The sequence below is a fragment of the Atheta coriaria genome, unplaced genomic scaffold (assembly GCF_025399875.1).
Source record: "Atheta coriaria isolate IRGN ID8LTWV9N9 unplaced genomic scaffold, Caltech_Dcor_3.1 hic_scaffold_9_pilon, whole genome shotgun sequence".
Lineage (NCBI taxonomy): Eukaryota > Metazoa > Arthropoda > Insecta > Coleoptera > Staphylinidae > Dalotia > Dalotia coriaria.
The window spans coordinates 887,698-914,188 of NW_027045451.1; the positions used below are offsets into that span (position 1 = coordinate 887,698).

The window sequence follows — 26,491 nt, forward strand, 5'->3', positions numbered from 1 at the left end:
ATAGAATTAAACGTTTACATAATAATGACAAGCAAGAATAATATTTATTGTAGGTACATCATGTACATTATTTTAATACAAGAGTAGATACATGACAAAGCATATTATTTGGTGATTAAATTGTTTTCTTAACATCGGTCCTACGTTTGAACCCAATCCAAAAACCGCCTTCAAGTGACGGATTGAACTGATACCTGTCGTACTTCAATGGAATAGTTGTCTTATCAATCACAGCCAGTTCAAATTTAGACAAAATGTGAAAGACAAGTGTTTTCACTTCCATGAGAGCAAATCGTGATCCTATACAATTACGTGGGCCGGAACCGAATGACAAGAACGTGTAGGGTTTGATGTTATCTTTGTTTTCTTCAGAAAAGCGCTCCGGGATAAATTTGGAAGGATTTGGGTATAATTCTTCATCGTGATGGATGCCATGTACTGGTAACCATATGATTTGACCAGGTTTAAGGTGAACGGGCTTTTCTCCTGGTCTTTCCGGTGGGATAGTGTAAGCACGAGTGCAAACTCTATCAATTGCCATTACAGGTGGATTTTTACGAAGACTCTCTGAAATAATGAAATATTTTGTGTTATTTTGTGTTGATATTGGGTTATTTTTTATTATTACCGCTTGTTACCATATCCATGTACTTCATTTTGTTTAAAACGTCGTAGGAAAGTTTACCATTGTTTAATTCAATCGTTCTGTCCACTTCTTCTCGTAATTTCTCCTGAATATCAGGATTCACAGCTAATTCATAACACATAAACGACATCATAATAGAAATGGTTTCAAAGCCAGCAAAGAAAAAGATTAAAACTTGTGCAGCCATATCATCGTCAGTCATTGCAATCTGTCGAAGATGTTCAGTTTTTCCAATATTTGATTCTTCAACTGTTGCAAAGCCAGCATCTTTTTGTGCAGAAGACTCCTCATAATGTAGTTTGCCTTTTCGTGCCTCCATTAATAAGTTAATCATGTCCGGACGAACAATATTGTTATCTTCCCTAACTTTTACAGTCTCTCGGACAAGAGTTCTGAAAAATTCAGTAGTGGATGGCGAGAATAGCGATAACTTCAGTGCGCCAGCTAATTTTGGTGCTATCATTGTAACTATAAATTTAACGGCTTTCCAAAATCCTACAAATGACGTCGCTTCTTTTCCGTTCATGTAAAAATCATTCTCCGGTTCTTTTAATGAATCCACAGTGATGCCAAAAGCACAATTAGCGATGACATCATTAGCAAAACGTGTGAATGAATCTTTCAGTTCTAATTCAACAATATTCTTATCTTGTTTCAGGTAAAAGTCAACGTATTGCTGGGCGGATTTCTCCATCAACTCAAACATCAATCGCATCTTGCTTGAGGTAAATGTAGGACTTAATGTTGCGCGCATTGCTCGCCATTGATCGCCTTTCAAGGAAAACAAATTTTTGCTCCAGATAGGCTCGATATTAGAAGCGATAAAGTTCCAATGATCGGTAAAATGATCAAAATCTTTCACTGTTATTTGTTTAATAATCTCGGTATCACGGATCAATAAAATCGGAAGTGTAGTTTGATAAAGTCCACAATAACTGTCAATCAAACATAAAACTAAATTAATTTGCTCAAATATTTATAATTTAAACTTACCGCAGATTTTTACAGCGTTTGTAAATATTAGTCACGAAGTCAACCATTGATTCAATCTTGAAGGTAGATTTTACGGTGTCCCCAAAAATGGGAATCGGCGGTCCTTGTTTCACATTTTGAAACCACCAAAACAATTGCGGTTTTAGTAGAAAATAATAAAAGAGTAGCGCAAATGCTATCACAGCTAATATTAAAAACATGTTGACCGCTGAAACGCGCGCAGCAGTCTAATTTTTTAATGATTATTAATACGAACGTTGACAATTTCAGAGACTGTGACGAACTGCGCACAACACCACTGAGTTTATCTCCAGTTGGGAACACTTGTGGGTAAGTGATTAAATATTGACTGTGTCCGCTTTGTTTGAGACGTGTGTTCGTTACATTATTGAGTTATATTGAGTACTGCGTCGTATTCCATAACTAACTTCGCTCAATTGAAGCCGCAACTAATGTGTACACGAATAGAGCTCATGACCTTCCAGAGGTATTCATGCATGATGCCCACTAGTTATTTAATTATTATGTGTATGAAACGTTACCTTGAAGTTAAATTATAGCACAATTAACAAAAAAACTAAAGTTATATTTTTTCAAATATTTTATTACATTGTATACATTTAATCATTGTTTTATCGGCGTTTAAAACCGACCCAAAATCCGCCTTTGATAGTAGGATTAAACTGAACTGTGTCATATTCGATTGGGATTGTTGTTTTGTCAATAACAACCAACTCAAATCTTCTCAAAATATGAAACAGTACTGTTTTTATTTCCATCAAAGCAAATCTGGAACCGATACAATTGCGTGGGCCTACACCAAACGATAGAAATGTGTAGGGATCAATATTTTTTTTGTTCTCATCCGAAAAGCGCTCAGGATCAAATTTAGTTGGATTCGGATAGTATTTTTCATCCCTATGAATGCCAAAAACAGGCAACCAGACCAATTGACCCGGTTCTATCTGTACCGGATGTTCTCCAGGTCTTTTCGGTTCAATTGTGTAGGATTTTGTGCAGATTCTGTCAGTTGCAGCCACAGGTGGATTTTTTCGTAGACTCTCTGTAAATAATTTGAATATTTAACTAATAATTAATTAAATAATATTGTTTTGTACCGCTTGTGACCATATCCATGTATTTCATCTTGTTTAATAATTCATAAGTTAGTTTCCCGTTTGCTGCTTGATAAGTCCGATCAACTTCTGCTCTTAATTTCTCTTGTATATCCGGGTTGACAGCTAGTTCATAACACATAAACGAGGACATTGTTGAAATGGTTTCAAAGCCAGCCAAGAAAAATATTAACACTTGTGCAGTCATATCATCCTCAGACATTGCAACTTGTCTCAAATCTTCTGTTTTGCCAACTTCGGATTCTTCAGCTGCTGCAAAACCAGCGTCTTTTTGTTCAGGTGATTCTTCGTACTTTAACTTGCCCTTTTTAGCCTCCATCAATAAGTTGATCATATCAGGACGTACGATGTTATTCTTTTCTCGTACTGTCACCGCATCTTTTACCAACGTTTTGAAAAACTGTGTTGTTTCCGGTGAAAATAAAGCTAGTCTTAAAAACTATTGGTAATGTTTAATTAAATGTGAGTTTATTTTTAGTATCACTATATTTACCACAGCAAGTTTGGGGAATGCTATTGCGATCAAGAATTTGATCCCCTTCCAAAACCCAGATGCAAAATTACTAATTTCTTTACCTCTCATATAAAATTCATTTTCTGTGTCTTTCAAAGAGTCTACTGTAATTCCAAATGCACAGTTTGCAATTACATCATTGGCAAATCGAGCTAAAGAATTTTTGAGTTCTACATGAATGACATCACTGTTCTGTTGTTGATAATAATCAACATATTGTTCAGCGGATTTTTCCATCAATTCAAACATTAGACGCATTTTTCTGGAAGTAAATGTCGGACTCAAAGTTGCGCGCATTTCTCGCCACTTGTTGCCTTTTAATGAAAACAGATTTTTGCTCCAGATTGGTTCTAGATAATCAGGTGCAAAGTTAAAGTGATCAACAAAATGATCGAAATCTTTGACGGTAATTTGTTTGATTAGTTCAGGATCACGGAGCATGAAGATTTTAATTGAAGTTTGATAAATACCAGCATATCTGTTTGGAAAATATGTAAGCAATACATAAATTTGACTATCAAATTATTTTTTACCTTGCATCATTATCTCGATTGTAAAGTCTTTCAACAGCTTCGATTAATGATTCAGTTTTAAATGTTGTTCCTATGCTGTCTCCGAAAAAAGGTATTGGTGGTCCTTGTGGCACATTTTTTGAACGCCAATAGAGTTTAGGTTTCAAGAGTAAATAATAAGAAAGCAGTAGCACTGCTATTATTGTTAAAATTACAAACATTTTTTGAAATGCTAAAAAATATTAAAATTAAACTAATTTGATTAATTTAGTATTTTAAATTTGATTTTATAACATTTACTTTTAAACAGTGACCACTTCACGTTACAACAGTCTATCAAGCAATGAATGAGTTTTAACATTGCAACGCGTTTATAAAGTTTGACCTTCGGAATCACTTGTTTTATAATTTAAATTTCTCACACACACTCGAAAATAAATTGATTGATAGATTCAAATATTATTTACTGGTAGAGTACAAATTGAGATAAATAGAGATAAATGGCATCCTATGCTCTCAAAAATTCGATGGAGTTACAGTTATTTTCTCTGTGCCTTGACGTTGCCATCTTAATTCCACGCACGTTGTAGACTCTACTACGTCGAACAAAGAAGTGGCATCGACATACCTATATTCGATTGACTCGAATATGTCAAGAACGTTGATTTTTCCTTGTTTATTTAGTTATATTGCAATTAATCGCAATTGTATAATTGAGTTTCATTCGGTTTACCGTAGCAGGGTGCCGGTAAAAGTGACTTGTGTTCAGGGCACCGTATGAGGGTAGCGGTAGAAGTGACTCGTGTTCAGGGCACCGTACGTGGATGATTGTATAGCTGACACCCATTTGTCCATTTTTTCTTATGAAATAAAATTTCATCTCTTTAATTTCCAATTTAATCAGCTTATTTTAGAGAGAATTGTCCGTAGTTTAAGAATCTTTAATCTGTTCCGTTGAATCGCGTTTAGTTCTTGAGAAAATCGAGAAAAATTTGAAGATTTCCTTTCCTCGTCATTGTTATATTCGCATGCCACATCCATTTGCCACCTGCAGCAGTATAGTACAAATCGCATGTATGAATGGTGCTTATTGCAATTCGCAAGTCATAAATTAGAGTATTAGTATTAGTTTTGAACACAATTCTGTTTGCTGCTTTTGTATATAAACAACTTTTTTATCGCATGTGTCCCGCACGCCGTCCTCTCGCGCCGCATATACTTACAGCATGCAGCGTATTTCAGTTTAGTTTAGATCGTAGGTATCCGTGTCTATTGCTATTCGCGCACAAGGTCGCGTGAGCACCTCTTGTATTTACACGCGGGGCAGCAGGCAGCCTTATCTTATCGTCAGCTGAGGTGTGTATATTCGGCATGCCTTAACATTTTCGGTTATGCTGCGGCCAGTTTTCTGCCGGTCTCTGGTTGCTTCGGACGTGTCTCTCGCGGATCGTATTCTTTTCTCTTAGTTTGATTCATTAATCTGCGTTGTGGTTTTATCGTGTGCAGTTGCCGTTGCCGGTCGCTTCATTTCGCCGTCATGTTGATTTATTCATCATTAGGATGATCCATCGGCTATCTCTAGGTAACTTTTAACTGAACCACATAGATTATTAGTTTTCTTTTGTTGTGTGAATATAATATTAATAAAATTCATGAATTGTTTTAATTTGTCTTTTATTTTATTTACAGTACTTTTCGGGTCTTGGATTCCGATGAGTTCTGCTTTGGTAAATTAATATTTTAAATTTCTTTTTCGTTTATACTTACGCGTCACATTTTTTTAAATCGCGTTTTACCTACGTCCCTCAATGACATAAAAAAGTCGCGTACCATGCTGATACATCACGGAATTAAACTTTTAGTTTTTTTCGGCATATTCTGTTCGAACAAGAGTTCTGTTAGGCGATGCATCTCTGCATATAATTATTTTATATTTTTATCTGATAGACAATTTTCCAATCTTTCATAATCAACAATTCGTTGGTAGCTATCTCTTTTAGTTTAAGAGATATTAATTTTTGAAAATCGTCGAAAAAAAGTATCAACACCCCCCCCTTGGCAATTTTTTCTTAAGAATTAAAATTTCATCTCTCAGATTTCCGTTTTAACTATCCTATCTAATAGAGAATAGTCCGTAGGTTAAGACACTGCGATCAGATCCTATTTATCTCTTTTAGTTTACGAGATATTCGCTATTGAAGAAAATCGTCAAAAATTGCAAAATGTCACTTTTTAGCACTTTCAGTCGCGTTTTTTGATCTTTTTCTGTGGGAAATATAATTATTTTATATTTTTGTCTGATAGAGAATTTTCCAATCTTTCATAATCAACGATTCGTTGGTAGCTATCTCTTTTAGTTTAAGAGATATGAATTTTTGAAAATCGTCGAAAAAAAGTATCAAGCACCCCCCCTTGGCAATTTTTTCTTAAGGATGAAAATTTCATCTCTCAGATTTCCGTTTTAACTAGCCTATCTTATAGAAAATAGTCCGCAGATTAAAACCCCGCGATCAGATCTTATTTATCTCTTTTAGTTTACGAGATATTCGCGATTGAAGAAAATCGTCAAAAATTGCAAAATGTCACTTTTTAGCACTTTCAGTCACGTTTTTTGATCTTTTGCTGTGGGAAATATAATTATTTTATATTTTTGTCTGATAGAGAATTTTCCAATCTTTCATAATCAACGATTCGTTGGTAGCTATCGCGTTTAGTTTAAGAGATATTAATTATCAAAAATCGTCGAAAAAAAGTATCAAGCACCCCCCCTTGGCAATTTTTTCTTAAGGATGAAAATTTCATCTCTCAGATTTCCGTTTTAACTAGCCTATCTTATAGAAAATAGTCCGCAGATTAAAACCCCGCGATCAGATCTTAATTATCTCTTTTAGTTTACGAGATATTCGCGATTGAAGAAAATCGTCAAAAATTGCAAAATGTCACTTTTTAGCACTTTCAGTCGCGTTTTTTGATCTTTTGCTGTGGGAAATATAATTATTTTATATTTTTGTCTGATAGAGAATTTTCCAATCTTTCATAATCAACGATTCGTTGGTAGCTATCTCTTTTAGTTTAAGAGATATGAATTTTTGAAAATCGTCGAAAAAAAGTATCAAGCACCCCCCCTTGGCAATTTTTTCTTAAGGATGAAAATTTCATCTCTCAGATTTCCGTTTTAACTAGCCTATCTTATAGAAAATAGTCCGCAGATTAAAACCCCGCGATCAGATCTTAATTATCTCTTTTAGTTTACGAGATATTCGCGATTGAAGAAAATCGTCAAAAATTGCAAAATGTCACTTTTTAGCACTTTCAGTCGCGTTTTTTGACCTTTTACTGTGGGAAATATAATTGTTTTATATTTTTATTTGATTGAGAATTTTCCAATCTTTCATAATCAACAATTCGTTGGTAGCTATCGCGTTTAGTTTAAGAGATATTAATTATCAAAAATCGTCGAAAAAAAGTATCAAGCACCCCCCCTTGGCAATTTTTTCTTAAGGATGAAAATTTCATCTCTCAGATTTCCGTTTTAACTAGCCTATCTTATAGAAAATAGTCCGCAGATTAAAACCCCGCGATCAGATCTTAATTATCTCTTTTAGTTTACGAGATATTCGCGATTGAAGAAAATCGTCAAAAATTGCAACATGTAACTTTTAGCACTTTCAGTCGCGTTTTTGACCTTTTCTGTGGGAAATATAGTTATTTTATATTTTTATCTGATAGACAATTTTCCAGTCTTTCATAATCAACAATTCGTGGGTTGCTATCTCTTTTAGCTTAAGAGATATTAATTATCAAAATCGTCGAAAAAGGTATCAAGCACCCCCTTGGCACCCCTTGGCATTTTTCCTTAAGAATTAAAATTTCATCTCTCAGATTTCCTTTTTAACTATCGTATCTGATAGAAAATAGTCCGTAGATTAAGACGCTGCGATCAGATCTTATTTATCTCTTTTAGTTTACGAGATATTCGCGATTGAATAAAATGGGCAAAATTGATAAATGTAACTTTTAGCACTTTTAGTCGCGTTTTTCGACCTTTTACTGTGAGAAATATAATTATTTTATATTTTTATCTGATAGACAATTTTCCATTCTTTCATAATCAACAATTAGTGGGTTGCTATCTCTTTTAGTTTAAGAGATATTAATTATCAAAAATCGTCGAAAAAGTATCAAGCACCCCCTTGGCATTTTTCCTTAAGAATTAAAATTTCATCTCTCAGATTTCCCTTTAACTATCCTATCTGACAGAGAATAGTCTGTAGATTAAGACGTTGCGACCAGATCTTAAATATCTCTTTTAGTTTACGAGATATTCGCGATTGAATAAATTCCGCATGCCCATTTTTTCTTATGAATTAAAATTTCATGTTTTAAACTTCCTATTGAACTGACTTATTATTTTCGTACGCCGAGAAGTATTGAAAGTAAATGTAAATTTCGTGTATGTGTATTTCAACATTGTGAATTTTTAGTTTCGTCGACATGAATTTTGTTGATTTGTAAAATATAAACTTGTATTCTATTGTTAATAAAGAAATAGTAAGATATATTGACTTCTTTGATTTGTGTGTTCGCCTTCTATCATTTCAGGAACAGGTCTCTAAGAGAGTTCCCTCTCTCAGGGATGATCCCCACTATAAAAATTGTTAAGGTATCCTGTGTGATTTGTGTGCTCCTTCTTTCATTTCAGAAACAGGTGAGAACTTGTAAGAATATTTTTAAGTGTCACCTCTGGAGGCGACAAAACTTAGAAATATTTGAACAAGACTTTATAAGGATTGTCCTTATAAGGAGTTCCTCCTCTCTCTGGGGTGATCCCCACCATAAAAATTGTTGATATGCCTGATAATTTCGGGGATGAAGCGCAGAGACATCGTAGCTGTAGGTTGGGCCGGGAGCAATGGACGGATCGAAGCAGTGGGCCTCCGGCGCTCTGGTCGATCGACCGTAGACTGTCTTATAACGACACGTGCCAAAAAATTTAAAAATCTGATCCTCCCCTGTTCTCTTTCTTCTATCTCCTCCTCTTCTCTACTCTATTCTCTGTTCTCTTCCTTCTATCTTCTCTTATTCTTTACTACTCCTACTTCCATTTCTCTGTTCTCGTTTCTCCACTTACTTTGTTACTTCTCTTATTGCCTTCACTTGTATTGCAATTTCTCTTATATTTCGTTGCAATTCATATATGCAACCCAAATTACACCTGATATTTTTATATTTGAGAAAAATGCCTTCTATACCTGAGATTCGATCCGTGTCTGCTAGCATGCCAGCAGGTGCACGTCTCCACTCGACCACCGAGTGTTTTTATCATTAATATTTGATTCTTCTATATATGTTTTTACTATATTTTATTTATGAAACAAAACAAGTTACAGTTATATTGTACACATTTCACGCACATAATAAGATACATATGAAATATGATTTAAGACGCTTATCCTGAAAACGGCAAAGAGGATATCACAAAGAAATAAGATTGAGATTTTAATTTTAAATTGTGTTTTATTATTTATATTTAACAATACATTAATTTCTTTAATAAAGCGAACGTACTTACGATCCAAAGCATCGTAGCATATCCTACGAACCATCGAGCCGCAACGCTCTCGTATCAAACGTTACACACGAAATAGAATTATTAGTAAAATGGATGTTCATCTCACTTACTTGAACGAAAAACAAAATCCATGTTATATATAACCCAAAAACTATTTAAAATGACTCGATGTAAACAAACAGTTACAAGTTATCGAAATAACAACGTACAAAACAATTTTTCTAGCAATACACGTTTTTTAGGTGCATCTCATATATTAGAATATAACTCTTGCAATTTTTGTCGCAATTTCATGCGCAAATCACAAAAGTTACGTATGAAAACGATAAAGAAATTAAATACTTACAATCTGATGCAAGAATGGTTCTCTCACGATATCAGGCTCAGGTGTAAAACTCCTAAAACAAGCAAAAATCAGTCCTTCGAAACACAAAAATGCAAGTTTTGTCATTATTTCGAAAGCTTGTCACAAAAGTTATGCATGAAAATGATAAATAAATTAAACACTTACTATCTGATGCAAGAATGGTACACCTACGATTAGGGACTTAGGTGCAAAATCCCTAAAACATACAAAAATCAGTCCCACGAAACACAATATATACATATTTGCAGCAATGCAGTCACACATTTCAAAGCAAATAGTCAACTGAAAGTAAATACCATTGGGATACATTGCAAAAACGCTATTGATATCAAATTATGTACTATTTGCAAATAACATATTTATAAGTATATAACAGTATAATGTGAATATGTATAAAAGGTGTGACTTACATGTATATAAATTAGTTCTGTATTCACTTCCATACAATTGGTATAGTTATAATGAAGAACTTGAGTTTCTTTTTACATCAAATAATTCACAATTGCTTTAAGATATTAAACATACTTAAAAAGCGATAATTTATGTTGTACATTACTCTCGTTAACAAAATCACTGATAGATCTATTCCATCAGTAACAGTTTCATTTTCTATCATTCGTTTATAAAATTGAGTTTTGTTCTGAGTACTCGCAATAAAGTTTAATGTGACGTGCTCGTATATACTAGAAGATTCATGAGGAATGTTTCCATCTTCCTTCGTTAACGGTTTCTATGACAAGAAGACATTGATACTACATAGAATGTGTTGATTTTTTTGTTCATACTACGATAATACGTATATCAATTGTTTTGGTTCACGATTATAAGCAGTTTTATCGACCTATATGCACAGTACGTCCTGATAGGACAGAATTAAATTTAGTCCACTTCCTGAATGACCTTCACATTGATTGAATTTTCTACTGGTCACTGTTCTCTAACGATTGTTGATAGATTATATTATTTGTCTGCAGTACAAAACAAATAGTTTGGTTACATTTATAATTATGGCAGCAGCTTGATTATTTACCAATTAGTAACATACGATAGCTACAATAATACGTATGGTAATTCGTCGTAAAAAAGACGTGTACAATTTCAAAAACTTGTGCGATCCCAGAGCGCTTACTACAAATTGTATTTCTTGGGGGTTTTGGGGAAAATTGCAAACGTAAATAATTGCAAAACTTCCCCGTACTCGAACAACAAACGCAACACTCAGTAGTAAACTCGAAAAAATGGTACGGCCGACTTATAATCGTATTAGTCTTCATAGTTTCCCTTTCGAAATGCTTTGTAAACAAATATCGTTATCAATATAAGAATGAGGACTAATCGTCAGTCTCAAAATTATCGTTACTAACATGCTTGCTGAATGATTGGTCTACATGTATGCACTTATTAATTTCTTAATAAAATAGTAAACTATTTTTGGCCTTTAGTACACTCGTAAACAATATCGAATAGATTGCTAGTTCGTGCGTATGCGAAATGACAAAAATTAGGATTACGTTCAGTACGGGGGACGGTAACCGCCACCTGTCCTGTTGAGAGCCTAATGATAATGCACATCGACTGCATTTCTTAGCCAATCAGCAGGCAGGTGGGCATGCCCTCAGTATGCCGAAGCTTCTTTGTACTCGGAGCCATCCATCGTGAAGAAGTCCTCCAGTTTCCATTGCAGCGTTTCGAAGGTTGGTCGCTTCATCGGGTCCCGATTCCAGCACTCCAACATTATGTCGTAGAGTGGATTGGGGCAGTTTGGCGGCGGTGGCATGCGATAACCATGCTCTACTTGGTGCAATACCTCGGCATTTGTCATTCCTAAAAGAGAAATAATAATTTAAATGTTAGTAAATAGTTAGTATGCAAAGAAGTGCATTATTAATAGGTTCAAGGAGCAATCTACGTATTATGTAAACAAATAAAGAATAACAATCATACCTGGATATGGTATACGCCCATATGTTACAAGTTCAGTGAGTAAAATACCGAACGACCACACATCAGACTTGATTGTGAATCGACTGTAATTGGCGGCTTCCGGTGCGGTCCATTTGATAGGGAAACGAGCTCCTACACGAGCTTCGTATTCATCCTCCTACATAATAAAACATTTAATATAAAAAAAAACACCAATTGTTTTCGATTAATTTACCTTAATAAGTCGCGCTAAACCGAAATCGGCAATTTTTACAACATTGGAATCATTCACAAGCACATTTCTCGCTGCTAAATCACGATGAATATAATTCTGTGACTCCAGATACGCCATACCGGTTGCTATTTGCGCGGCCATGTCAATTAACTGTGGCAGCTTCAATGCTTTTCCTTTACCCTGAAGGAATTCCAACAGAGAACCGTTTTTCATCAGTTCAGTGATGATGTAAATAGGCTCCTCAACTGTACACACGGCATACAATTGAATTAGTTTTTGGTGTCGCAGTTTCTTCATGATTTGCGCTTCGGCTAAGAAGTCCTTCGGGTCCATTGTGCCCGTTTTCAACGTTTTAATCGCCACAGGCGTGGTGTTATTCCACTGTCCTTCCCAAACCTCACCGAATTGACCGTGGCCAAGTTTTCTGATAAACTTCAATGAGGATCTATCAATTTCCCACTGATCACGCGTTCGATGTGAAAGGCCTTCCGGTTGTGGCTTTTCAACCTGCAAAAATAAAATATACAAATAAAAACAATCCCAACACAATTTTCAGTTAAATAATTAAAATTAAAATTTTAAAAATCTGGCGGAGATTCTAAAACACACGTTCCTACTTTTAAAATACTGATTTAATGTGATGTGTAAATATTAAACAAAAAATGAAATAAACCAATGGAACCTGTCCTAATAATCAAATGCATCACATGCATTTCTTTTTGCTGATGGAGAAACTAAACAAATGTATGTACATAAAAATGGTGATTCATTTCGATCAGGTGTGGAAACGTGTACAATTGTCAACAGGTAAACGCCTAAAACATACCTCGGAAAGCTTCTGTTTAAATAAGAATTATAAACACGTAATTAGTAACAAATCTTGGAGAGAAATTAATATAATCGTTGAACAATGAACGTAATAAAGACATGCGTCAGTTAATTAACGTATTTTACACACCTGAACACAAGGTTTGCAAAGATTGACGCATAATCCATCCGCATCACGACTGTAATGATCAACAAGCTCCTGTAGTGTACGGAAAGTAGTTCGTCGCGCGATGAAGAATCCACCTTCGTCCAATTGTCTTATTCTATAATGTTTTACTGTGTCGCCGTCACGAACTGAAACATTTCGTGTTGAATTAGTACGCTTGAATGTTACCGTAACAAATTGTTGTAATGATAATATTTACATACCAGAGAGAGAATAATCGTTGTGTCGACTTTCAGAGTCCCTGATTAGGAAGGCGCCGTGTTCGTTCTCAGGGAGCAGCAATTTCTTTTCGGCTTCTATCCGTTTAATTTTACGGAAATACCACCTGTAATTAAATTAGTTTTTGTTTTAATATAGTCTACATACAAATAAATATGATTGCCAAATAAAATTTTGACCTTGGCGAATATATAAATCTAAATAAAACCGTGTCACAAGTCAAGACAAGAAAAAATATACATCGATTAGGAAATTTATACGTGCATTTATAGTCACGTCTGGCGCTGTGTGCTATGTAATTACGAAACTTTGAGGTCGACGAAATTTCTGCAACGATATTATGTGCCAATGAACCATAATAGAAATATTATTATAACTATGTTTAGTTTAAATCAACACAGACAGTGTCTTGAGCGCATATACGCTCTTCGCATCTTCGGATGGGTAATTTACGAGTTCGCGCTTCCTCTTAACGGTAGCTTACCCCAGATTTTTATATACGTCTAGCGACGAGCCATCAAAAAGCTCCAGTAAAGTAAGCTAAATGAAGAAAAGAGGCGTGCGCGACCACGAATGTAACACATCGTCGAAAAATACTGGATTACTTGACATTTTGTTCCAATTCAAAGCAACGAAAGTAAAATCACAAGCAAACACGCACAATCCAGAAATATGATTATGTAAATCCACTTTAATCAGTATTATTGGAAACAAACGAGTTGAAATTATAGTTTTTCTGTAACAACACGTTTCTCATTACCTTCATGTTGTTGTTTTTTTTAAATCCACGCATTTCGTGACAATTCGCATACAAAACTATTCATGCATAGTTTAATATGATTCATTTCATAAACAAAAACGACGTATAATGATAGCGAAAGCCTAGGAATGTAAATTTGGCAATACTATGACCTTCAACGGTTTAATAATTAAATTTTACGCAACTTTTAATCCGGTTTTGGGCTTGTATTTAATTTTCGGTGACAACTTACTCGGCATCTAAATTATCACAAACATGCACGACTGTAGTACTAAGTTTCCTCCTGGTGTTCCTCGCCCAAGCTTCCCGCTGCTTCTGCAATCGCTGTAACCGGCGAGGATTTCTACCGACCGCGCTCGTCCAGGTCAACGACGACGCCACATTACAGTCGTCGCTTTCGGAACAACAACTTTCCGAATTGGACGCGACACTACTTTTCCGACTGCTGCACGTGTGCGTGCCGTTGGTCGAGTCGACGCTCGACTTCCTACTCGAAGAGAAGATGCCGCTGGATTTGCTCGTCAGGCTGGATTTTCGACTGTCGGTCGGCGATGGCAGCTGATTCGTCTTGGTGGGCAAACGTTCCGGTAAACTACATCGACGTAACTTCGCCTCCTTATTGACCAAACTCGCGGCGCTTCTTGGATGGTCGATGGTAAACCTGCGATTCTGTTGCTTCAGCCATCTAAGCACATGCTCATTGCGATCGTTTTCGAAATCATTGCAATTCTCGTAGAGTTTCTCATCAATCGGATAAAAACTAAGCTTCCTTGTTCGCGTCCTTGTCGTCTCACTAGTATTTTCCTCGGCGGTGGCATCGATGGCATTTAATATCTCATCATCCAATGCGTCACGTGAATATTTACAGTATTTCTTCAACAATTGCACAACCAACTCGTCACTCTGCGAAGAGTATTTGCGCCCGGATGTGGCCGAAGATATTAATTTAGATTGGTCCACGCACGCACTGTCCAATTTAATTTTATCAGCGTTGTCTTGTTCTTGCTGAGCTACACTTTCTTGCACATTATTTAACTTGAAACTAACAACTTTTTCACGCCGCAACTCGTTCAAATCCAATTTAAATTCTTTGTTCGTTTCGTTCGTCTCGTTTTGATGCAGCAGGTTGAGGCGCTCCTGCTCGGTGAGTTCGATGAATCCGTTTTCTTTTAATATTAGCTGTTTGTTGGTGACGCTCTGCAGAAAATCCGAAACGGCCGCCCAATGAGCCTGCGTGATAATACCATGCAGACGAATCGAGCTCAATTGCAATGGGATCCATTGATCTCCCTTACAACACCAGACAACCCCAGAAGAAACCATTTTATCCACATTTAAATTTAAATTTTAAATTAATTTTTTTTGGTTTCGTAATAGTATTAGTAAATACTAATCATTTCCTAGTCGCACTGCCAAATTGTTTTTTCTGCACTTTCTATAATCTATCAAAATCGATGTCCTAGATGTTTTAGTTTAGACTACAAGGAACGTATGGTAATTAAACTCCGATAAGAAGTTGTAGTTGCGTCAGCTCATCAGCTGTTTCAAAGAAATGTTTGTCTAATTACTTCACTAAACACATTATTTATTATTATTCCCGGTATTAGATGTAATTCATTATCGCGATGCGCGCTGTAGTTGAACTTGTCTCTCGGGCGACGCGTTTTGTTTCTGCCGAGCAGCGTCCATGTCGCTAGCCGCATGCCGAGATACTGGCGCACCCGACCAACATGATTGTCGAGCTAAGGTACGAGTACTCGCGTACGAGTACTGTTTGTATGCGTGCTCTGCAAGGATCGCAGGAAAGCACCGAGCACAAAACAAGCGCGCAGGTAGCGCATTGGCACATTTAGTTATTGTAAATATAGCGACAATTAGTCATCACTGAAGATAATAATGCAAAATAGGCCCCGGCTGGCTTATGAATTCGTTTATGTATTGTTTCACTGTTATGTTTTATTCATTCGCAGTCATATTTTAATGTAAAGCCAAGACATAACACAATAAAGTTATGCAATGTATGAATATAAACCAATAAATTAATATTTGCGATTTTTTTTCTTGAGATTTTTTACATCTCACCTTGTTTGATTTCGATCAAGGTATAAATGCTTTCTCAGAATTTGGGTATTTTGGAATCTTTCATTCATAAATTTCGTCGAATTCTTGCGGGCTTGAAATCCTCACGGTCATATCTGTTTTGAGGTCGCGTTTTCACCGCAACGTATAATCAAAAAGTTAAAAAAAAGCGTTGATTACGTTAAAAATTTTCATTTTTAACCGATTGAACACGTGAACCATCAGCGCGTTAAACATAGACATGTTATGAACACGTGCAATTGTTATTTGACGGAATTTTCCAGTAGTTATTGCATTTGAGTTCAGTTTCTTCACGGGAGCAATCAACGGCTCAGTAATAATGGATTTTAATTCATCTTAAACGAGAGCTAAATATGGAACAATATGACTCAAACTAATTACAACCGTACGTTTGTTTTCATAGCGATTACAGCTTTTTGTAGTAGTTACAATGTGTTTACTCATGTCGTGTTTTTTTCATTTTTATTGCATTTTAAATATTTTTTATTAATGGTGTAACGTTCTTGGAAATACAATAGAAGCTGTATTATCCGGATTAGCGTATTTTTTATGACTCAAAAATCTTGACCAGGTAAAAGAATTCTGAATAAGTAGCATAATAAGTGATGTAAAGAAGGAAAAACCGAAGTATTGAAAAGTAAAAGTTGAAAAACATTACAAAATTAGAAGAAAATTTCAAAAAATCATATTTTCGTCGTCGATTCGTATTATTTTTAATAAACGCATAATAAAAACAGGTTTTCTTTAAAATTTTGATAACCTGAATTTTGAGGAATCCGGAAATTTGAGTCTCTACTCGATGCTGACTCACAATTACGAAAGATCCTCGTGCGTATATTTACTCGTAATGTTTCACAGAAAAAATTACGTTGTAGTTCCCGGATTCGTCAATAGGTGTTAATTCAATAACTAGACAATTTAAATATGTCTAGAACCAACATTTAAAATATCATTTAATAAATGTTTCCACCATTCACGTCTAAAATAGATTTATACTTGACATCTTTTATTAAAATACCATTTGCCGACGCAATTACGAAACAAGAAAGTTTTCTAAATGACGCTCGCCGCGCACAATTTAATTATCACCTGTTCGCCCCGGACTTTCAGCGCTAATTATTTGCAAGAGAAACATAGCACCGAAATTAATATGCGCGAGGTGTTCCATTCAAAGGGACGCGACGCGTGTTAGCTCAATGCAATGTAAAGCATTGAAATATATCACGCAACCGATCAACAATCTCGGCTTGCACAATCGTTCCATGAAACAACAATAAAAACCTCAAGGAAATTAATAAACGACACGACAATGTCATTTTCCGATCGTCATTTGTTTCATTCACTCATCGATATTATGCAATTGAATTAAAAGTGTTCTTCGCACGTACAAATCGTAAAAAACAACTATTAAACTAGAGTAACATTGTGTTTATCTTGGATTTTTGGAATCGTGGTTGAAATATTAAAGTTGTTGTGCAAGTTGTATGCGGCACGGAAGTAAATGTCATATGGAAACGGAAAATTCCGCATCGTTAAATCGCAATGCAAATGATAATTTATCGAGGTCTTGCACTGACGTGCCGCAGAAAACAAAACAATATGCTACCTGCGACGTGATTATGTAGGAACCATAATCAAAATGTCCAACAATCACAATTATCTATTCGCTTACTCAATGACAAACCAATGTGAACTCCGTGCAGGTTCACGGATCAATTAAATCCGCACACAAATTCGCATAAATAAATTTCGGAAGCCAAAAATCATGCGGAAACATATATCAAGAAACGCGCTGTGAATTATACTAATATTAATGCGAATGTATGTTTGTTCCTCTTTCAAACAAAAACCAATCAACAAATTTTGCTAAAATTTGGTACAGAGATATTTTAGACCCAGGAGAATCATTTAAGCTAGTTTTTATCGCAAAAAAATATTTACAGGGTGTGCAAAATAGTTTTCAAGTTTTTGCAACACTTTTTTTCGAATTTTCTTTTACTAAGCAATAAAAATTTTATTAACCGGAAGTGCATATTTTATGCAACATTTATATTATTGATTATCCTGATCAGCTTCCTCCATTCCATCCATCACACGTATCAGCGCTAAAGTAAACAGAAAAAAAACGTGTATCCATGGCAGAATAAACAAAAGCAAAATCAGTTCTATAAACATTTCGACCGCTTCTGTTTGACCTCGCTTTGCTTCCAAATTTGATCCATAAAAAGGTCCTCCTCCTTGGACGGCATGTACGAAAAGAATACATCACGAAATGTCTTGTTGTGAAACTCGTATTGTCGCATCAACGTAAACAATTGACGTGCATAGTTTATACTGACACCCTTATTGTGGCGATAATAATTGATTCGATCGCTCAAATTCTACAAAAAAATATTTAAAAATCTAAATACTTTCTGTACAGTTTTAAACCATCGTACATGTGAACGTATGAGTTTAGTATGATCCCAGTTATGTAAATCTTTACGATTTTTCAAGAATGTAGCTCTTATAGTATAATTCTTCGGACGGTGTATATCCATTCTTTCCATAATCGGATAATCTTTAAGGTTTAACATGTTCGCGCGTTGTTTAGCCGTGTAATAATCACGCAAACGAAACCGCCACCAACAACGAAAAATCGGTAAAGTATGCACGTCGGGAAGACGCGCAAGAGGGAAACCATCTTCTGCAAGCTTCTTTAAAGCTTTCTATAAATTATTATTTTAGAAAACTAATTTTTAATTTTTTTTAGAGGAAAAAACCTTTAAAACTTCTGTTTGTTCCCGATGTGTAGCCGGCAGCTTTTTAAAAATCATATACCGTTCCAATTCCGGCGGATCTTCAACTTTATACAACGGATGCTTCTTATACTCTTCCTTGATCCTCTCCAGCAATAAATCAAAATCATCCTTTTCCTTTTTCACCTCTAGATCTTCACTTATTTTCTTAACCACCTTCACAATGTTATCTTTATTCGTAAGTGAAGAACACGCACAATTCGAGAGTAACAACCCTTCAGCTCCTTCACTTCCCTCACTAGACAACGTACAATCACATTCCCCTCCGCATTCATACAAGGATTCATCAATTGCACCACCTTCTCCTTCGGTGACACACTCACACTCCTCAAACCCACACGGGCAAGATTTCACCGAACAAATACAATCAACCGAATCCTCTGTGTTTGTATTACAAACACAACACATTTGCGTAGCCCTATCACAATGACACGTGCAGGATTTATCTATAACCTCAACTTCCGATCGATTCTCCGACCACGTGGCACTCGCAGTAAAATCCCCATACTGCGAATTCACTTCTTTGAGGTATTCTTCGGTATCATACGCAATTTTCTTCATGTACGCGTTGAATAATTTCAAACACAGTGTATGTTCACGTGTGAAGCGTTCATACAGAGCCATACAGTCACATTCAACATTTTCCGTGGTACCAGCTAGGACATAAACATTACCTTCGGGTCTTTCTTGAACACCAGCAATGTGATACTTTATACAACCGCCTGGTAACATTGGCATTTGTTTCAGCGTGCGTTTTTCCTCTTCTTCGATTTCTTTTATCCTTGCGCATTGACAACATCGCTGCGGCATTACACTGGACAAAATATAAACAATTTTACCATCGGGGCCGACCGCTGTGCCATTTATAACGAATTTTTCTTCGAGGCTTTTCAAAGCTTCCTGGACTTTTCTGATACCGCGCGTGCGCTCAAACTGCTCCCATTGTTTCTTGTACTTTTCCATGCATGTACAAATCGGTGTCGCTTTACAATCTCGTATAACCGGCACTGGTTTGTTTTCGGTTTCTTTCGTGTTATCGATGATATATTTTAAAATACTGTTTTTTCTACGCCGATCGTCTTCACAGCGTTCGCAATAACATAAACTTTCATCGATACGTTTTAAAATAGCTTCTTTACAAGCACAAGTTTGGGAATCCACTGTTTTGACAGTTAATAAAGGACCCATCATTAAATCTGTCTCACAGTAAGGTACAGGAGTAAAAGTCCCTTCGGAACTGACATATTCCTCTTCCTCAGCTATGATTAACTCGTCAGTATCGTCAATAGAACAGATACATTCCACTTCTTGGTCTGTGAATGTCACTGATGGCATTATATCCTCAGTTTTATTTTTTTCTTTTGACTCTGCTTGTTCATTTTGATTCTGTGATGATTTGCAAGCACATTTTTTTAAACTATCAGACGGCAGGGTAGATATTGACATGGTAGTTGATTCCGGTGAAACTACCGGTGATTTTACTTTTTTCACAGATGGAACACGCCGCGGACGAAATTTTCCGATTGGACAAACATATACAGAGGGTTTAAACAGTGCGGGGATATAATTTGCATTACCCAGGGAACTGTAGTATTTCTGCGCTCGGGTCCATTCAGTGATGAGGTCAATTTCAATGCGTGTAAACTCTACGATATATGATTACAATGTTGTATAATAATTAACCAGCAATGAATGTGATACCGTCAAGATCCCTGACAGCGCTGCAATCAGGAAATGTGCAATTATCGCATGTGCATACGCCTCCCGAGTAGGTTTTTTCATATTGATAGTCGCGATGTGTTACAGGTTCCGTCGATTTATGAAGAATTATTTGATTCAAGCACTGGAATCGTTAAATTCATCAAAAAATCAAAAAAATAATTATAAAATCAACTACCATTTGGTCCACATAATTAAAATATGCATTATCAGCATAGTATCTATTCGGAGGGTGATATGAAGCACATTTTACTTCGTCCCTTAGTAATAGGTTCTGTTGATAAGGACTTTTACCACATTTAGGGATAACTTTTTTAGGTTTTGTTTTTTTGGGTTGGATGCGAGGAGGTGACGGTATCCGCACGTGTAATTCCTTAAGGGTACTTCGAATTGTCAAATGGACAACAGCGGATAACAACAATCGATCATTAATTGAATAAGACGTACCTGAAGAGAATTATTCTAGATGTTAAATAATTAAAAATATAAAAAGATTACGATTGGGATTGATAAGCTGATATAAAACAAGTAGAAACTCCACTGGGCAACTTTCACACAACTGAAGGGCACGTTTAACATGAACATGATTAGGTCTCAGGACTAAACCAAGTCTAGCTATGACATCCTGCGTGTTATTGATGGTATTCCGCCCTAAATCTACAACAATCGCCTTTGCTAAACCATCGATTGCAAGGCGTTGTGGATTAGACAACTCCTGATACCAATCCGGACCCATTATTTTATCAAACGCTTTTTTTATTTCCTCTCTTTCGCGTTTCGCCTTTAATAATCGCTCTTTTCTGTTGCGTTTTAACACTTCGTGCGCAACGCATTGATAATAATCAATCACTTCAACGAATTGTTCCATTAGTAATTTATCCAGAGGACCATGCAGACATTGCGCGTCCATTTTATCAACGTCGCTGAAACCAGGCGGATGGAATTGGTACTGACATTCAGTATCTCTGATACGTAGCATGACCGGATTTCTGTCCATAACTGTGTACGCTTGACTCAATTGATAGTCTTTAATCTGCGTCATATCTTTGCGTTTCGGGCGGTATGCAGCCATTGTATCGACGTGTTTTCTTCCGGTTGATGGTATATTACACACGGAGTAATCGTGAAACTGATCGAAAACATCTTGGTGTTTACGTTTTGATTTCACAGACCCGTCTAAATTATACGCAGACATTTTAAAAATATTTTTAAATTTTATTTTAAATATTAAAATTACGCACTGAGAATTTTGAGATTTCGATAGATTCAAATTGTGTGTATCTGTGACAGACGCACAATTGTCATGTGTACAATGTTGCATGTGTCTGTTGGGTTGATCGCAAAACCGCAAAATGATCTCGGCAGTTGATTGCTCCGTCGCCATCATCATCCTAAGCACGTTGCACTGTTGGACAGACGGATGGATCTATTTATAGATATAACGTGCACACGTTATTGCAATATTGACGATGACTGCAACTGATCGCAAGACTCTAGACGCCACATGAAGACATGGTACGACCGCAACGGCGCTCGCCATGCCCATTTCAGGTGTAACAAAGTTATATGACTATGTTTATGCTTAGAGACGGGATAAACTCAAGTCAAGCACGCGAAAAAATTTATAATATTGCACAAATACGGAATCCATCGCAAGTTCAAGAGCTACAGACTGCAATTAATTACAATCAAATGATATGGATTTATTTATCTCTGCGCGCGTATGCACATTCTATTTATAGAAAGTAAATAAACGAAAATGTTCGTCGGCCTCAGTGTTGTCGAGTGTATTCATGCTTTAAATTGATGCCATGAATATTAATCAAGAGCGGCCGGAGTTATTTATAACATACTTAATCCGCAATTAACTCATTCAGAGTTAATTTGTTAAAGAAATATCAATTTCGTTGTGCGTTTGATGATCGTGCAACTGTATAAATCGTACGCGCGCGCAATTACATACCGAAAGGCACTTATTAGATGATCGCCGAGGCGACTTTGTTGCGAATTGCGATTTTAAGGTGGATATTTTCTGCGCGCGGCATAGAATTTTACGTTCTGGTTCTTCGGTTCGGCCTGGCGCCGCGTATTCAATTAAATTCTTCCGATTGGATCGCGAACACGTCTGGGACGCGCATGATACACCCATCGTGGTGATTTTTTTCATTTTGTGAAAGTACCATAACATTTATCAATATACCGAATGTTTCCGAAAGAAATTTTTACTCCGCCAGCGATAATATTTACGGAATATAAATTTTAATTTTATTATCACTCCGAAGATAATAAGCGGCGGTGTTTTTGTTTGTTGTCGTTGATATTTTGATTTTGTTGTTGTCGTTAATGACGATGATGATGATGATGGGATTGGCGAGGTAATGCATAACGTAATGGACATGCATGCGGTGAAAGTGGGCCATTTTTTTGTTGTTAATATCTCTCGCCGGACTAGACATCGATATATTTACGATTTTTATCGAGGGTGTGGGTAATTTGAAGATGGATATAAAACGATGTGACCTGTAACATAATGCACAAATGTCGTTGGCGTACTTGGAAAGGTCGCTCGCTGAAGAAGTGAACGACCCAGCGCGTCCTTGGCGTAAACACGAGGCTATTCGGCCAATAACGCTGCTTCTTGCAGGCAAGCACGTCAAAATTACCGACCGCCTAGCTGGACTGAACTGAAGAAGCAGTTGCACTTCATTCAAGACAACCCTCCGACCTGCACAAGGCGAATGCACTGCGCACGTAATCGCACGCATAAATATCCTCCATTTCACCTTAATCCAATGTCAAAACACTCAACACATACAACGAAAGATAACTACTTTTCAAAATCGTTTAGAATCATTTCGTGAGCACGAAACATACGAAAACGAAAGTGTGTTGTTCATTAAAAAAAAAAACAACATCCGTGTTTCTTATTGTACGCATGTCACTAATTAAAAATGTATTGGAAAATATCCAAACTGAAAGTTTATAATGCTTATCACTTGTGTTGAGTACTAAATTTCCCTTGGAATCCCTTCAGGCAAATCCGGCTTGTATTTATATTATTTATTATTATTTAACGACAAACAAAAATAAAAATAAAAAATATTTCACCTACCATTGCTTGCTGAACGTATGCAACCGAATATACAAAGCAGCGTCGGTTACCTTGATATTTATCCAACGTAGCCTAACACAGTATGCAACACATCTAACGTAAACATGTTTATAAAGTTGCATAAGTATAACCACCTTGACCACGTGCGGCTGTTGCAGGTACTAAATATAGATTTTCAATATAATGTACCAAATGTCCAAATAATAGCATTAAAAAATGTTTGGCTGAATTCCAAAGGTTGTGAATTCATAAATAATTACGCATCCTTTAAATTAGTATCAGTAGAATACAATTTAAAGTGTGAGTAACGTTGTAAACACTTCTTATCTTATTTTATATATCAACTTACATTTGTTTATATTCAAGTCTACTGGAGGTGCTTTGGTTTAGTTTAGTTTAGCACATAATACTTGGAATTCTAATTTTCTAATTAACTTGTTCACTGTACACATAGCACAATACATTGTAGTGCAGTATTAATTAAACTAAAAAGCGAGCAACCAATTTGTGGTGCTGGTGAAATCGAGAGGTACCTGCGAAGTGTGCCAATGTGAACAATACGCGAATATATTCCATGTACGTGGTTAGAAAGGCTAAGCGAATTAAACTATTCGATAGAAGACTAATTCCTACAGCGGACGGAGTAAAAATGATTCTGAATATACGAGTATTCCTCCAAGAATTGAGTAATATAAATTAATTATTTATATTATGAGCTGTGTTTGCCTAGCATAATATTCGCTTTGTAATTGAAGTGTAATAATAAAATCGATAGCAGAAGAAGGTTGTAATTATTATCCAATGCTGTAATATTGCATGTTGCATGTTTTCACGTTCGTGTTAACTCGCAATATTCTGAATAAACAACGTTATTAGACAATTGAAAAAAATATACTGGCATTATGCCAATTTTAGCATAAAAAAGAGAAATTTTGAAATATTTCAGAGTAATAGATAATTTATAATTTGCTAGGAAAAGGGACAGTCTTTTAAAAGAAAACGTTACATCATGGCACAAATAAAAAAACAAATATTGGGATTTTACGCGGTTTGGGATCTGTTTAATCTTTGTAAGCTGGTTATAAACTCAATTACTCTAGTAAAAATGTCGGTAAATATTTCCTGAAGTCTAAATATGAATTCCGCGTCGCTCAGTTGTATTCACTTGTGTTTTGTTTAAATGATTTTGTTGTAACGTAACGTGCACCCCAACAAATTAGCTGAAAAATCGTGCTTAAGTTATAGAAATTTGCATTGCAATTTGTAGGGATATTGGGATCATAATTACAACAATATTTCAAATGTTACCATCGATGTCATGTCTTTGAAAAAATATTCTAGCTCATAATTGCTTGAAATAAAAATATTTTTCGTCGTTACACAAAGAAATTATTATAAACCAACCAAATTGCAGGCATTTACTTTGTCTATCTTTTAAAACAAACAAAAATTTTGTATCTCGATTAGTTCTAAAGTTATTAATAAAGCAATAAACATTTTTTTGTGTTTCTCAGCTACCTCGTTTAATTGCAATATTTATCATTGATGTTGATAATTTTTAACTCACAATCAACTATAAGCTGTGAGATATGACCAATCCTGAGTAAACAAATTGGAATGTGTCTTAATCGCAAATAAATGATTCCTAGTAAATATGACTACGACACAATCGAAAATGAACATTCTCCACAAATGCATTACATTGATTAAACAATGCTCACTTTGTGTTTTTTGTTTATCGAAAGCAATTGACATGAAATGAAACAAAGCAAATCACAACACAAACAACCGGTATCAATACCGGTATACCGGTATATTTATATCCAAATTCCTATATTTTTCGAATAGAAAAACAAAAAATATAAGAGTTAACTTACTAATTGAATAAATAATTATTTTTATAAATACCGGTATTTTAATTAAAAAAATACCGAAATACCGGTATTAATTATTCTTTATCTGTAATATCATAGCACACAGCGCAGTAGTCGAATAAAGCACGTTTCCTTATCGTTTAATAAATAATTTGTGAAATGAATCATCACATGCACCGGAAATGAATTAGAATTAGAAATCGACTTACGGTTCAGCTTCAATACTCCTCAGCTTGGCGACATAGTTGGATGGAATGTATCCCTCTTGCCTCGTGCGTTTGCTCCTCGCCAGCCACCAATCCCCCTGAGTGTCATTGAGTATCTCCAGATGCTCGCCCTTACGAAAACTGAGATCCTCATCTGTGCGCGCATCGTAGTCATACAAAGCGACGAAGATCTTCGCGTTCGGCGGATCGGGCTCAGCTGGATTCACCGGCTGCGGGCGCAGATTGATATCCGGCGAGGGCGCAGGCACCGGATTCACTTGCACATTCGGTTCGATGATATTATTACCGCCGCCACGCACATCGCGATCGTCCCGATCACTTTGATTCGGACTGCTGAAGCAATTCCCCATGGCGCATCAATGCAGCCGTTTCGAAACTTTCAATGCTTCTGCACCAGTTACACACGGCTAGACACGGGTTTTGTTTCGTGACGGGCGCGCTCACACACACCGCACGCACACCATGCTAATGGATTCGATCTGTGTATGTGTACGGAACGCGGCGGGCACCATCGACAGCCGCTCACAATAACATTGTGGGTGCTGGTTTTTGGGCGATGCACTATCACGCGATGCGGAGATGTTCGACGCCCGGGCGTTATGCAAACACGTTCGATGCACACACCTCTCGTTGCAATTGTTCAATGTTTTGTTGATTTCCGAGAGGGAAACGTGTGCTAATCGAACTAGAATGTCCACACGCAGCGCACTTGCAGTCTTACAACTAGCACTAGCTAAGTCTACTTCACTAAAAACGCCACTAACAAGCTTCGTTAGCTGGCGGACAAACC

General features: G+C 36.2%; 3 protein-coding genes across 4 annotated transcripts; all 3 read right to left on the reverse strand.

Moving 5' to 3' along the window:
* Nucleotides 1-25: 25 nt before the first annotated feature.
* On the reverse strand, nucleotides 26-4,160 carry LOC135799694 (uncharacterized). Its single transcript, XM_065312887.1, has 9 exons — nucleotides 4,102-4,160; nucleotides 3,823-4,033; nucleotides 3,269-3,767; nucleotides 2,758-3,214; nucleotides 2,280-2,702; nucleotides 2,177-2,181; nucleotides 1,640-1,866; nucleotides 629-1,581; nucleotides 26-567 (listed from the first exon to the last, which is right to left on the reverse strand). Exons 2-9 carry the CDS (start codon nucleotides 4,020-4,022, stop codon nucleotides 116-118), a joined length of 3,216 nt encoding a protein of 1,071 aa, XP_065168959.1. The 5' UTR covers nucleotides 4,023-4,033; nucleotides 4,102-4,160; the 3' UTR covers nucleotides 26-115.
* A 5,902-nt stretch (nucleotides 4,161-10,062) lies between these two features.
* Src42A (Tyrosine-protein kinase Src42A) lies at nucleotides 10,063-26,459 on the reverse strand. Of its 2 annotated transcripts, none has more exons than XM_065311509.1 (6): nucleotides 25,684-26,459; nucleotides 13,096-13,217; nucleotides 12,857-13,020; nucleotides 11,899-12,405; nucleotides 11,685-11,841; nucleotides 10,063-11,564 (listed from the first exon to the last, which is right to left on the reverse strand). In XM_065311509.1, the coding sequence occupies exons 1-6, from the start codon at nucleotides 26,049-26,051 to the stop codon at nucleotides 11,356-11,358; spliced, it is 1,527 nt and encodes a 508-aa protein (XP_065167581.1). In that variant the 5' UTR covers nucleotides 26,052-26,459; the 3' UTR covers nucleotides 10,063-11,355. The 2 variants fall into 2 exon arrangements, with proteins under 2 accessions (XP_065167581.1, XP_065167580.1); XM_065311508.1 differs by lacking the exon at nucleotides 25,684-26,459 and adding an exon at nucleotides 14,104-15,546.
* On the reverse strand, nucleotides 17,960-23,426 carry LOC135798626 (uncharacterized). The gene is made up of 6 exons (XM_065311506.1): nucleotides 20,987-23,426; nucleotides 20,667-20,935; nucleotides 20,471-20,612; nucleotides 18,734-20,415; nucleotides 18,410-18,679; nucleotides 17,960-18,352 (listed from the first exon to the last, which is right to left on the reverse strand). The coding sequence occupies exons 1-6, from the start codon at nucleotides 21,876-21,878 to the stop codon at nucleotides 18,137-18,139; spliced, it is 3,471 nt and encodes a 1,156-aa protein (XP_065167578.1). The 5' UTR covers nucleotides 21,879-23,426; the 3' UTR covers nucleotides 17,960-18,136.
* Nucleotides 26,460-26,491: the final 32 nt, after the last annotated feature.

What these genes read in the sequence shown, in the direction of transcription:
- LOC135799694 (XM_065312887.1), bottom strand. Translation starts at nt 4,022, where the DNA reads ATGTTTGTAATTTTAACAATAATAGCAGTGCTACTGCTTTCTTATTAT. An exon ending in AAACGCTGTAAAAATCTGCG is followed by an intron (nt 1,582 to 1,639) that starts GTAAGTTTAAAT and finishes TTTGATTGACAG; the next exon opens with TTATTGTGGACTTTATCAAA. An exon ending in CATGGATATGGTAACAAGCG is followed by an intron (nt 568 to 628) that starts GTAATAATAAAA and finishes TCATTATTTCAG; the next exon opens with AGAGTCTTCGTAAAAATCCA.
- Src42A (XM_065311508.1), bottom strand. Translation starts at nt 15,194, where the DNA reads ATGGTTTCTTCTGGGGTTGTCTGGTGTTGTAAGGGAGATCAATGGATC. An exon ending in TTTGCAAACCTTGTGTTCAG is followed by an intron (nt 12,406 to 12,856) that starts GTGTGTAAAATA and finishes TTATTTTTGCAG; the next exon opens with GTTGAAAAGCCACAACCGGA. An exon ending in TGGGCGTATACCATATCCAG is followed by an intron (nt 11,565 to 11,684) that starts GTATGATTGTTA and finishes TTTCTCTTTTAG; the next exon opens with GAATGACAAATGCCGAGGTA.
- LOC135798626 (XM_065311506.1), bottom strand. Translation starts at nt 21,878, where the DNA reads ATGATGATGGCGACGGAGCAATCAACTGCCGAGATCATTTTGCGGTTT. An exon ending in TCAGCTTATCAATCCCAATC is followed by an intron (nt 20,936 to 20,986) that starts GTAATCTTTTTA and finishes AATTCTCTTCAG; the next exon opens with GTACGTCTTATTCAATTAAT. An exon ending in CGCTGTCAGGGATCTTGACG is followed by an intron (nt 20,416 to 20,470) that starts GTATCACATTCA and finishes CATATATCGTAG; the next exon opens with AGTTTACACGCATTGAAATT.